We start from the raw sequence: 12,431 nt of genomic DNA, 5'->3' as shown, positions 1-12,431 counted from the left end.
ATTTTTTCGAAGACTATGAAATTACACCAAAATCAAAATGAAATACAAACTTTGAAGTATTTTTTCTTATTTCAATATCTCCAACCCAATCATGATCAGTGTAATCAATAAGATTTATTTCATTAATATTTTCATAAAAAAAAAACCATCATTTAAAGTACCTTTGATATATCAAAAAATCCTTTTTGCCGCTTGCAAATATAGCCGTCAAAATGGGCTAAACTTGTTGGGCTAGCCCATTTACCCATTTAAACGGGTGGGGCTTGCTTCTAAAATTAAGTGTTTAAATTTCGGGACAAACAGACTGAGCCAAATTCAACAACAATTTCATGAGAACAACTCTTAGTCCAAACAAATCAAGTATAATTTTCATGCATTATTGTTAAATTAGTCTCAAATTTTTCAAAAATTTAGCCATTAATGATATATTTGATATAAATTGAAAATTTTTGGGACAAAATGAAAACAAAATAAAATTTAGGGATATTTTTAAAACTTTTGTCAAACTTTAAGGACAAAAAATATACTTTATCCTAGAATTTAATCATAAAGAATAAAGTTTTTATTAAAGAGTACTTTTGTAAAATATAATTTATTTTTCTTAAAAAATAAATAAAATTAATATTAGTTAACACAAAAAATTTTAAATAAATTAAAGAGAAAATCTTTTAAAAATTATAAAGAAGAGAAGTGTATATTGTACGAATAAAGAAAAAAATATCATTTTAATATCTCTAAAAAGAGGTGAGATGCGTAAAATTTTCTCTTTTTTTATATTGTCTCTCTAACAACACCGTTATCAACTAACGTTGTATAACTCTACAATCAATTATGAAAGAATGATCCTAACTTTCCTTTTAATTTATTAAACTATATTAAAAATAAATTAAAATACATATAATTAATTTTAGTATTCATTGTTTATTTTTTTAATTTAATTGTTATCTCAAAATAAGGTTATTTAACCAGTACCGGGTGAGAGAGACTGAGCCTCAACAATAATAGTCAAATTCATCCATCATTCGTTTGCTATGGCTTCCTCTAGCCGTCAACAAAACAAGCATTCTCCTTCTTCTTCTACTTCTACTGGGACCAGTTTCTTTAAGATTATTCTCAGAAAAGCTCTTCAAAATGAAAACTTTGTAAGCATTTTCTCGTCTTCTCCATGCCCTCTATTTTCTTTTAATCTGTTTATCTTCTGAGATATTGTTCACAAAAAGTTTCTTTCCTTATTCTTCTATATATGATTTTTCTCGTTTATAAACACTTTCTTCATAAAACAACACACATGCATGGCTTATTAGCTGCAAATATAGTAACAGTAAACTCTTTCTTCTTGTTATCTAGATCATTTTCTATTTGCAATCATTTAGGCTTAATTATAATTAATTTTGTAGCAGATGTATATAAAAAATACATAAAATGGAATGAAAACTTATAAACATATTTGTTAGGTGGTTACATTTTATGTATTCCGTATGTATTCTTATTACAAAATTAATTACAATTAAATCTACATCATTGCTAATCAAAAATGATCTAGGTAACACTTTCACTAATCAAGATTAGGAAATATCATAGGACATATTGTGGTGATTAGAAAAATTATTATATTCATCGTCATTTTTCATTATGCATGAATTCTAATTTTGTTATTACTGATTTGGTCCCTACCAATTTTCATGTTGGTTAATCCCGTATTTAATATTTTTTTTATTTCACTCCTACTCTCTAATTATGCAAATAATGCTATAAAATAGTCCTTTGAAATTTGAAATTAGTTTCTCCTTTAAAATAGGTGAAAGATTAATCTTTACCCACATATAAAATTTAAGACTAATATGTTTAGACTATTTTATTGCACTATTTATAATTATTAGTGAAGGATAAATTGGAAGTTTAATGTTATTATTATATGAAGATGATGACTGAGATATTTGACTAAACTATTTAACATAATACATGTCAACATCTTGGTGAAGACATGCTAATGTGCGTCACCATATTGTTATTACGGTTGCTAACATTAGGTTCATAACATTGCAGAAGTTAACAAAAAAGTTCACTACACAATATGGTTCTGTCGTATCAAACCCATTGTATCTTAAGTCTCGAGATGGTATTGAATGGAAAGTCTATTGGACTAAACATGATGGTGCAATTTTGTTTAAAAAGGGTTGGAAAGAGTTTGTTGCATATTACTCTCTTGATCATGGCCATTTGTTATGGTTTGAGTACAATATTGGAACATCTCACATTGAAGTACGCATATATGACATGAGTTGCCATGAAATAAAGTATCCTGCCAATGATCAGATCAAAGAGCAGTCGCCATGCAGGGGCCAGCAGCCGGTGAAAAGGCCAAAAGAACCAAAAATTATAGATGTGGATAGCAGTCCCAACACCCAAAACATGAGACTTAACGAGGGACAACAGAAGAAAAGATTAAATGAACCACGGTCAGGAGGAGTCCGTGGCCAACAGAGAAAAAAAATGAGAGCACTAGTGTCATCTGCTTCTAAAAGTAGACAGTTGGAAGATGACGCACAAATCAGGAATGTTGAAAGAAGTCTCAATTCACACGATATAAAATCCAAAGAGAAAAACCATGAGATGCCAGTGTCTGTCAATCGAGATTCTAATGGTACGTGTCTCATAATTGGATCATCCTTTCCTTTTGTGGATTCAACCGTTGTTGTTTTTGAGTTACAACTTGCAACTGCTTTCTATACATTATAGTGGTAGTTTCTGATTCTTTGTTTCCTATGTACAAGGTAAAAGGAATAGAAGAAGAAAAGATTCTGAATCTCCTGTTATGCCCTGTCCTACAAGACTTGAATCTCTGAAAGAAGCTAAGAAGTTTAAGTGGGAAAAGCCCTCTTTCATCATTAAGATAACGCAACGGTCTCAAACGAGAGCACCATGTGTAAGTATAGGTTAATACATATATCATGTTGAAAATTATGTATCATGTGAACTTCCATGTGCTATAATTCTTTCAAACTGTGTCTTATTTCTAACCATGATGACATAAATATGATGTGCTGCAGTACTTTTCAACTAAATTCTTCAGAAAGTATTTTGAAAATAATCCACAAAATGCAAATATAAGATTTGGAAAGAAGTTGTTCCCTGTTAAGTTGATCTACAGGCCATCATCATGTGTTGCCTTTATATCTGCTGGTTGGAACCTTTTTGCTCGAGCTAGTAAATTACAAGCCGGAGATGTTTGTTTGTTTAAGCTCATCAATAGAAAGGATCCGGTGTTTGATGTTCATATTTGTCGTCGACAACGCCGCGGTAAGTCAATTGTTTAGGAATTCTTAAGCCGTGTTATTCTGTAAAAAATTAAGATATTAGTACAACATTGAAAACATAATTAACTTTAAAAATGGAATAGAATTTAGCATTATCCTCATTAAAAAAATTATATTAAAATTAATTGACCCCGTGTTTGACTTGGAGTACATTTTACAAATCTCTAATTCTTCCCTTCCTTGAAACATTTATAGCAGTAGAATTTCAATCTTAAAGAAACTATTGTTAGTTTTGCTAAGAATGCAGTTAGCTTATGAATGCAGTGACTATGTATTCGGTTCTTAATGTAACAACAATTTGTTATATAAACTATTCTTATGCTAAAATTTTTGTTGTCTCCAACCCTATAGATATACTTGTATCCAAAACTCTTCACAAGTAAAATTCATGCTAATTTTTTTACAATTCTTTTATGTATCAGAATCACTTTCCAAACCAGTGACTCGTGTGATTCAGCTCCCGAAAGAAGCTAAGGAGCTCAACTCACAGAATCCCTCTTTCATGGTCAAGATAAAAGACAGTGATCCAAGGAGATCAAGGCCTGTAAGTTTAGTTTGATACATTTTATTGATGACAAAACATAATATGCCATGCAAACTTATGGGTGCTAGTTTATAGTTAGTTTCACAAATTGTAAGTTTATAACTATTTTTGACCATGACGATTCAAAAATGGAATGTGATGCAGAACTTATCAGCTATCTTTTACAGAAAGTATTTTAAAAAGAATCAGCAGGATGTAAAATTACAGTTTGGAAAGGAGTCGTGGCCTGCTACAATTATCTACAATCCGTCATCGAAAAACAGCTTTATTTCGGCTGGTTGGAGCTCTTTTGCTAGAGCAAGTAAATTAGAAGTTGGAAATGTTTGTATTTTTGAGCTCATCAATGGAAAAGATCTGTTTGATGTTCATATCTGTAGAGCCCAATGCTAGGTTAATGCATTATAACTTCAGGAACTAAGAGCTCTTAATTCTTAAATAAGGTTAATTTGGGGAAGAATGTATCATCTTTTTTTCTGTTGAATCAAACTTGTACTGTATCCAATCTTTTCTGTTGTGGACCAGTTATATATGTATGAACTAAGTGTTTTAATTTTATTTCTTGTTTTGCCACTTCATGATTGATTGCATTGTTATCTTCTCAAAGTGAAAGACAGGGTTGCTTTTGGTATAAGGTTGAAAAAAGTGAGGCAGAATTTTTCATGGATTTGATTCAAAATTGTAATTCGCCTATTAATATAATCCATTAACGCATTAAAATAGTATATCATAAAAAAGATTGAAGATAAATAAAATATAAAATAATTATAATTAATTTTATGTCTATTATAATTCCAATATTTGTATGATTTCTTTTTTGTTAGAATACTAATGTACTAAAATTGTGCTTTCCATTTTGAGAGAAATTTTTTTTTATTTATCAAATAAAATTTATAAAAATTGGAGAGATTAAGAATTCTTTTAAAATAATTTTTTATTCTTTTCCACATTTATGAACCTTATTTATACATTAAGGATAAAACTATTTTTAACTATTGGTACGTGCTTATATACTCTTCTGTTTTGTGTGTATATATATAACTTCATCATCCACCACCTCCTAAATACGCTTCTGTTGCCGTCATCTTCTTTGGCTTTTTCAATTAACTTGTCTTCTTACTAGAGACTGTGACTGTGTCTGTGAACAAGAAGAACATCCATGGCTTCCTCTAGATTCCAAAAAAACAAGCGTTCTCGTTCCTCTGTGATCCGTTTCTTCAAAATTGTTCTCAGACATAGCCTTGAAGATGGAAAGCTTGTAAGCATTTTCTTCACTTCATATCCACTTTACTTATAATATTATTTAATGCATGCATTTCTCTTTGTGATTTTTCTCTTGTAAGGGTTTCTTTCATTTATGCTTATTACTAAGACTAGTTTCATACTTTCATTTGAATTGCAGAAGGTACCAAAAATGTTCAACATGAAACATGGTCGCGGTGTTCCAAATCCAGTGTATCTGAAGCCTCCAGATGGCACTGCATGGAAGATAGATTGGTCTGAGTATGATGGTGCCATTCTATTTGAAAATGGTTGGAAAGGATTTGCTTCGTATTACTCTCTGGATAATGGCCATGTGCTGTGGTTTGTGTACAATCAAACTTCTAACATTGAAGTATACATTTTTAACAGGACTTGCCTTGAAATAGACTATCCTTCCTTGGATCACATCAGCGATGACGATTCGATTGAGATCTTGAATGAACAGCCCCCACGAGGCTGGCCGAGGAAAACAGAGAAAGCAGCACCAAAGACACCATCTGCTTCTACAAGCAAAATGGTCACAAGTTCTGCCAAAACTAAAGTAGTGAAAGGGTGCCCTGAAAGAAACTATCCTTCCAAGGACCACATTGATGATGTCAACATGGTTAAGGTTGAGAATGAACCGCCACGAAGAGGCAGAGGCCGGCCGAGGAAAACAGAGAAAGCAGCACGAAACAAACCATCTCCTTGTACAAGCAAAAAGGTCACAAGTTCTGCCAAGAATAGAGTAGTGAAACGGTGCCCTGAAATAGGCTATCCTTCCAAGAACCACATTAACAATGACAACATGGTTAAGGTTGTGAATGAACCGCCACGAAGGGGCCGAGGCCGGCCGAGAAAAACAGAGAAAGCAGCACCAAAGAAACCATCTGCTTGTACAAGTAAAAGGTTCACAAGTTCTGCCAATACTAGAATGGTGAAATGGTGCCCTGAGATAGACTATCCTTCCAAGGACCACATTGATGATGACAACATGGTTAAGGTTGAGAATGAACCGCCACGAAGAGGCCGAGGCCGGCCGAGGAAAAAATTGAAAGCAGCAGTAGAAGTATCATCTCCTTCTACAAGTAAAACATTGTGGAGTTCTGTCAAAACTGGAGATGTAGAGAAGGGCCCTGATAAACAAAACTGGATGCTGTGTTGCAAGAATGAAGAAGCTAGTCAATCTGAAGAGACAGGTCTTAAGATGCCAACAATTCCAAGTGCCAGTGTTGGTCCTGATAGTATGTAATTTCATGATCAAGTCATCCTTTTATTTTTGTAGTTTCTAATGTATTGCTTTGTGGCTAAATTGCATAAATCATAGTTACAAATTCACCAAATAGGTAGCGTATGCATATTGCATACCATACCAGAACGTATTGCATTTCATGTAACTATGCAATAACTATCTTATTGTTCTTTGTCTGTGTTCAAATTTCGTTCAAATGAATAAAAATTACTGTGTTGTTTGAGCTTGTTTACAGAGAAGGTGCAGAACTTGATGCTCATATTTTTCCAAGGAATGCTTAATTAGACAATCTTTAGAGTATCAGGATGCTTAATTAGGCAATCTTTAGAGTATCTGGAGTTCTTGTATCAAGAAATTTGGTTAAGAAATGTGTCACTCCACTTTGTTAAAATCAAACTTGAATGTTAGTCATGAATGCATATTTATGTTAGTCATTAAGAGTTGTGACAATGGATTCATGTTTTTCTTCACATTTCACACTTAATTGTTGCAGTGTTGTTCTCACTTCAAATCAGAAATTAGAAAAGTACCTGTGGATCTTATTTCATAGACAAGATTGTGTATTGTAATGGACATATTCTCAACAAATTTGACAGAACTTATGGACATATTCATACCTATATCTTACATAAAGTAAGCTAAATTAACTTTTATTTTACGTTTGTTTTTTTTTTTTTTTAGTCAAGATTTTACGTTTGTTTAAATATGACATAATAAACTCGCACCAATTTACCAATTAGTCCAATACAATGAATTAAAAAAAGTTATACACTCATTAAAAGTTATTTACATTGGAATTTTCTATGGAATTACTGCAACTCTGCAAATAATTAGTAACTTTCTAAAGAGTGACAAGTATAATAAATGAGGGAGAAATAGTGAAATAGGATCCAAACCATAAATTGCTTTGAAAATAAGTAGTTGGGCAACTATTGATTGGGGAGGATGAGTGAAATAGGATCCAAATAACATCTTATACTACCAATAATATATAATTCTACATGTGTTGTTTCTGCATAGATTACTTATTTCTAGTTATGGTAGCAAGGAGATAACACTGCAATGCAACCATTAAGTACGATGAAAAGTGAAAACTATGACTCTTTTACAACTCTTGATCCCTGAACATACACCATGATCTGCAACACAAGTAAGCAAAGCCATTCGCTAATCATGGCTTCGACGAATATGAACCTTAAGTTCTGGACCTTGTCTGTTAACGAGCTCAAAGATACAAACATCTCCGGCTTTTAAGTTATTTTCTTCAACGAACAAGCGCCAATGAGAGATAAGGGCATTCTTCCTATTTGGATAATGGATCAATGTTGCATGCCACTGCTTCTTTCCAACTCGTAGAATTGCATACTGCTTAGTGTTCTCGAAGTACATCCTGAAGAAACAAACTGGAAGATTCTGCAATCATATCAGAATAATTCATCATCATAGTTCACAACAGTCTCAATTTTGCATGACATACAAAGTTTGCACAGAGATAAATGAATCAACTTACTGCTGGTAAACCTGTTTGGTGCTTTTGCTTAATCTTGATGACAAAAGAAGGATTTTTCGACTTGAACTTCTTTGCTTCTCTAACAACTTCAGATGTGTACCATAACCATAAACAAGGTATTTATGCATTTTAGAAACAAAGAAAATAAAAAAATTAAACAAAATCAGTAGAATCCAAAAAATGAAAGAATGATGAGATTATGAAACAGACCATCCATATCTGGTCTGGCACCTTGAATTATTGGCAGCTTAAGATCTGCTGTCTCTTCAGATTGACCATCTTTTTCATTCTCGACATGCAGCTTCAAGTTTTGTGTATTGGGATTTTTATCTTTATCTTTAGTTTTGATGGCACTTTTCATTTTTTTGCTTGTAGAAGCACGTGATTGCTTTGGTTCTGCTATCACTTTTTTCTTCGGCCGGCCTCGGTCCCTTCGTGGCGGCGGTTCATCCAAAATCTCAACCGAGTTGTCATCACCGATTCGACCATTGGAAGGATAATCAATTTCGAGGGCAGTCATGTCGAATATGTTTACTTTGATGTTAGAAGTTCCGTTGTACTCAAACCACAACACATGACCATTCTCCAAAGTGTAAAATGTAGCAAACTCTTTCCAACCCTTGTCAAACAAAATCTCACCATCACGATTAGTCCAATCTATTCTCCATTCAGTGCCATCTGGAGGCAGGAGTTTCACTGGATTTGGCATATCTCCACCATATTTCCTACAGAACTTGTTTGGCATTTTCTGCAATGCCAATGAAACTGTTGTTGGTAACCATACTTAGCAAAACTCACAATCATAACACAAAATTGGCCAGATAAACAAAAATTGATTCGACCCACTCTATTTGTATCACTCAACCTCTTAACAATCTTCTAACAAAGGTGAACGCGGATCAGATCGGATCGGATATGGCTAAAATTTCGATTCGATTTGCACTAAAATTATCTGATCGAATCAGATCCAATCTCCGCAGTTTTTAAGATCCGATCCGATCCGATCCGAACAATTACAGATCGAATCGGTTATCGGATATATTCGTAAAATACAAAATATTTTTAAAAGCTTATTTTTATTAAAAAAATATCAATAAAATTCATTTTTTCTATTCTTTTAAATATGTTTTCTTTTAAAATAATATTAAACATACAATTTTTTAAATTTTTGCGGATACGCGGATATGCGGATCGGATATGCGAATATCTACACAAAATCCGCAATCCGATCCGATTAATGTGCGGATCTGATCCGATCCGATCCGATAGCCTTGCAGATCAAATCTACATCCACAATTTTTGAATCAAATTCAGATACATATAACGGATATGCGGATCAAATCTGATCCATGAACACCCCTACTAAGAATTATCCTTCCCTAACAGCAGCTTTGTTGATTTGGTTACTACTCTAACTAACTAACTAACTAACAATCAAAAATTCAAAACTAAAAAAGCATAAATATTGAGGAGCATATTATGCTGGTAAGAAAAGAAACCATGCATGTGTGTGGTTGTTATCTCACATTGAAAAAATTTTGTATGTGTAAAATAAAAACAGTGAAAGATAAAAAGAGGATAGGAAAGAAAGAAAATTCTCACAAGATATCCATTGTCAAGACTTTTTCTGAGGACAATCTTAAAGAAACGGATCACAGTGGAAAGAGAATTCTTGTTTCTTTGAAAGTTAGAGGAATCCATAGTTACGAATATTCTTCTTATTCACAAAGAGTCAGTATATATCTTAAATAAGAAGATAACATATTAAAAAAATAAAATAAAGCTCTTTTCATAAATTTCAGGCATAATTTTTGGATTTTATATTTAATTTAAATAAGAACAAAATTAAATTCCCTATTACGTGCCTGAATTTCATACCGAATTTTATTTTTTTATTTTTATATTTTAAGTAATTTGAACAAAAAAGGATAAAAATCAAAATAAGATTTTTTGGATGTATCTAAATTTCATACATAATTCCTAAGTTTTATAATTATAATAAAATATTTTTTAGATATCACTTTTGATCTATACAGTAACTAAACTCATTTAAAATTAAAACTTACATGAGAAATTATTTTTAAAGTAATATTGGTATGTGGTATCGGTAACAAAAAACTGTATCATTTTCGTAATCCATTAAACCTATTAAATAAATTTAGATGATGTTTATTTTTTTGGAAGCTAGAAAAAGTTATAGCTAAGAATGATTTTCTTGTTTACAACTTAGATTTCAGGCATAATTTTTAAGTCGCACATTTAATTTAGACAAAAAATTAAAAAAGAACAAAATAAGGTTTCTGTTACGTGCCTAAATTTGATATTGAGTCCAATTCTTTTTTATTTCTACTTTTTAAGTAATTTGAATAAAAAATAATAAAAATCAAAATAAGATTTATTAAATGTCCCAAAATTTCAGATATAATTTTTGAATTCTATAACTCTAATAAAATATTTTTTATGTATCATTTTTTACCTCTACAGTAACTAAACTCAATTAAAATTAAAACTTGTATTAAATATTATTTTTTTAAGTGATGTTTGTTTGGTATTTGTAAGAGAGATAATATCATTTTCATAATTCATTAAACCTATTAAATAAACCTAGGTGATGATTTTTTTTTCGAAACTAAAAAAAGTCATAGCCATAAATGTTCTTCTTGTTCACAAAAAATCACTGAATATCCTAAATAAGAAGATAATATATAAAAAAAAAAACAAAATAAAGTTCTTTCTATGCGCATAGATTTTAGTCATAATTTCAAGATTTTACATTTAATTTAAATAATAGATTGAAAAGAGCAAAATTAAGTTTCTTATTATGTGCTGAGTTTTATTTTTTCTATTTTTACATTTTAAGTAATTTGAACGAAAAAGGATAAGAATTAAAATAAGATTCTTTGAATGTGCCTAAATTTCATACATAATTCTTAAATTTCATAACTCTAATGAAATATTTTTTAGATATCATTTTTTACTTATATAATAACTAAACTCATTTAAAATTAAAACTTGCATGAGAAATCATTTTTAAAGTGATACTGATATGTGGTATCAGTAACAAAAAATTGTATCATTTTTGTAATTAGTTAAACCTATTAAGACTCAATTTAGATAAATAGCTTAATTAAACTCCTTTTAAAAAATAACTTAAATAATAAATAGTTATATTAAAAGTAGCTTATAAATAAGTTATTTTGTATTTGAATTTTTAGTTTTAAAAGTGCATATTTTATAGAAATGTGATAAAAAGTAATAGTTATGAGAGAAGTCATTTTTTAACTTCTCTATAAACTCTTAAATAGCTTCTTAAAAAGCTGCAATTTAGTTTGAAACTTTCACCAGACATTAATATTGCTACTTTTCATAAGTTAAAAGTTCAAAAAAACTACTTATAAAGTTTGTCAAACGGTCCTAAATAAAGTTAGATGATACTTGTTTTTTTTAGAAGCTAAAAAAAATCATAGCCAAGAATAATTTTTTTGTTAAGAGAGAATAAGTAAATATCTCTAATAAGTAGACAACATATAAAAAAGAACAAAATAAGGTCTTTGTACACGCCTAAATTTCAGGGCATAACTTTAATCTCACATTTAATTTAAACAAAAAATTAAAAAAAGAACAAAATAAAGTTCCTGTTATGTGCCTAAATTTTATATTGAGTCCCACTTTTTTCTATTTCTACTTTTTAAGTAATTTGAATAAAAAATGATAAAAATCAAAATAAGATTCGTTGAATGTGTCTAAATTTAAGACATAATTTTTGAATTCTATAACTCTAATAAAATATATTTTAGGTATCACTTTTGACTTATTCAATAACTAAACTTATCTAAAATTAAAACTTGTATTGAATATCATTTTTTAAGTGATATACTGATATAGTATCAATAACGAGAGACCGTATCATTTTTATAATTCATTAAACCTATTAAATAAAGCTAGATAATGTTTATTTATTTATTTATTTATTTTAAGTTAGAGAAAGCCATAGCCATGAATGTTCTTCTTGTTCACAAAGAATCAGGGAACATCTCTAATAAGAAGACAACATATAAAAAAGAACAAAATAAGATTCCTTCTATACGCATAAATTTAAGTTATAATGTTTTGATTTTACGTTTAATTTAGACAAAATTAAAAAAAATAAAATTTTTTGTTATGTGTCTAAATTTTATACGAAGTCTCACTTTTTTCTATTTCTACCTTTTAAGTAATTTGGACAGAAGGTAAAAAAATAAAAGAAGATTCGCTAAATGTGCCTAAATTTCAGAAAATCAGTGGATATCTCTAATAAAAAGATAGCATATAAAAAAAATAAAATAATATTTCCTTTACGCACATTGATTTAAGGTATAATTTATGAAAAACATTTAATTTAGACAAAAATAAAAAAAATAAAATAAAATTTCTTTTTGTATATGTGCCTAAATTTTATATTGAGTCTCACTTTTTTTTAATTTTTACTTTTTAAGTAATAAATGATAAAAATTAAAATAAAATTATTTGAATGTGTCTAAATTTTATATATAATTCTTGAGTTCCATAGTTTTAATGAAATATTTTTTA

General features: G+C 30.0%; 3 protein-coding genes across 3 annotated transcripts; 2 read left to right on the top strand and 1 right to left on the bottom strand.

The window, feature by feature from the left end:
• The first annotated feature begins 974 nt into the window (after positions 1-974).
• On the top strand, positions 975-4,416 carry LOC107471893 (B3 domain-containing protein LOC_Os12g40080). Its single transcript, XM_016091421.3, has 6 exons — positions 975-1,142; positions 2,047-2,644; positions 2,775-2,926; positions 3,051-3,300; positions 3,740-3,861; positions 4,006-4,416. The coding sequence occupies exons 1-6, from the start codon at positions 1,032-1,034 to the stop codon at positions 4,249-4,251; spliced, it is 1,479 nt and encodes a 492-aa protein (XP_015946907.1). The 5' UTR covers positions 975-1,031; the 3' UTR covers positions 4,252-4,416.
• A 208-nt stretch (positions 4,417-4,624) lies between these two features.
• On the top strand, positions 4,625-6,591 carry LOC107471693 (B3 domain-containing transcription factor VRN1). Its single transcript, XM_052255436.1, has 2 exons — positions 4,625-5,116; positions 5,261-6,591. The coding sequence occupies exons 1-2, from the start codon at positions 5,018-5,020 to the stop codon at positions 6,350-6,352; spliced, it is 1,191 nt and encodes a 396-aa protein (XP_052111396.1). The 5' UTR covers positions 4,625-5,017; the 3' UTR covers positions 6,353-6,591.
• Positions 6,592-7,222: 631 nt separating this feature from the next.
• On the bottom strand, positions 7,223-9,618 carry LOC110276722 (B3 domain-containing protein At4g01580-like). The gene is made up of 4 exons (XM_021133771.2): positions 9,465-9,618; positions 8,073-8,610; positions 7,863-7,948; positions 7,223-7,765 (listed from the first exon to the last, which is right to left on the bottom strand). Exons 1-4 carry the CDS (start codon positions 9,561-9,563, stop codon positions 7,520-7,522), a joined length of 969 nt encoding a protein of 322 aa, XP_020989430.2. The 5' UTR covers positions 9,564-9,618; the 3' UTR covers positions 7,223-7,519.
• Positions 9,619-12,431: the final 2,813 nt, after the last annotated feature.

The sequence above is a fragment of the Arachis duranensis genome, chromosome 10 (genome assembly GCF_000817695.3).
Source record: "Arachis duranensis cultivar V14167 chromosome 10, aradu.V14167.gnm2.J7QH, whole genome shotgun sequence".
Classification (NCBI taxonomy): Eukaryota; Viridiplantae; Streptophyta; class Magnoliopsida; order Fabales; family Fabaceae; genus Arachis; species Arachis duranensis.
The sequence above is the reverse complement of the archived record's forward strand: the minus strand, read 5'-3'. Positions and strand labels throughout refer to the sequence as shown.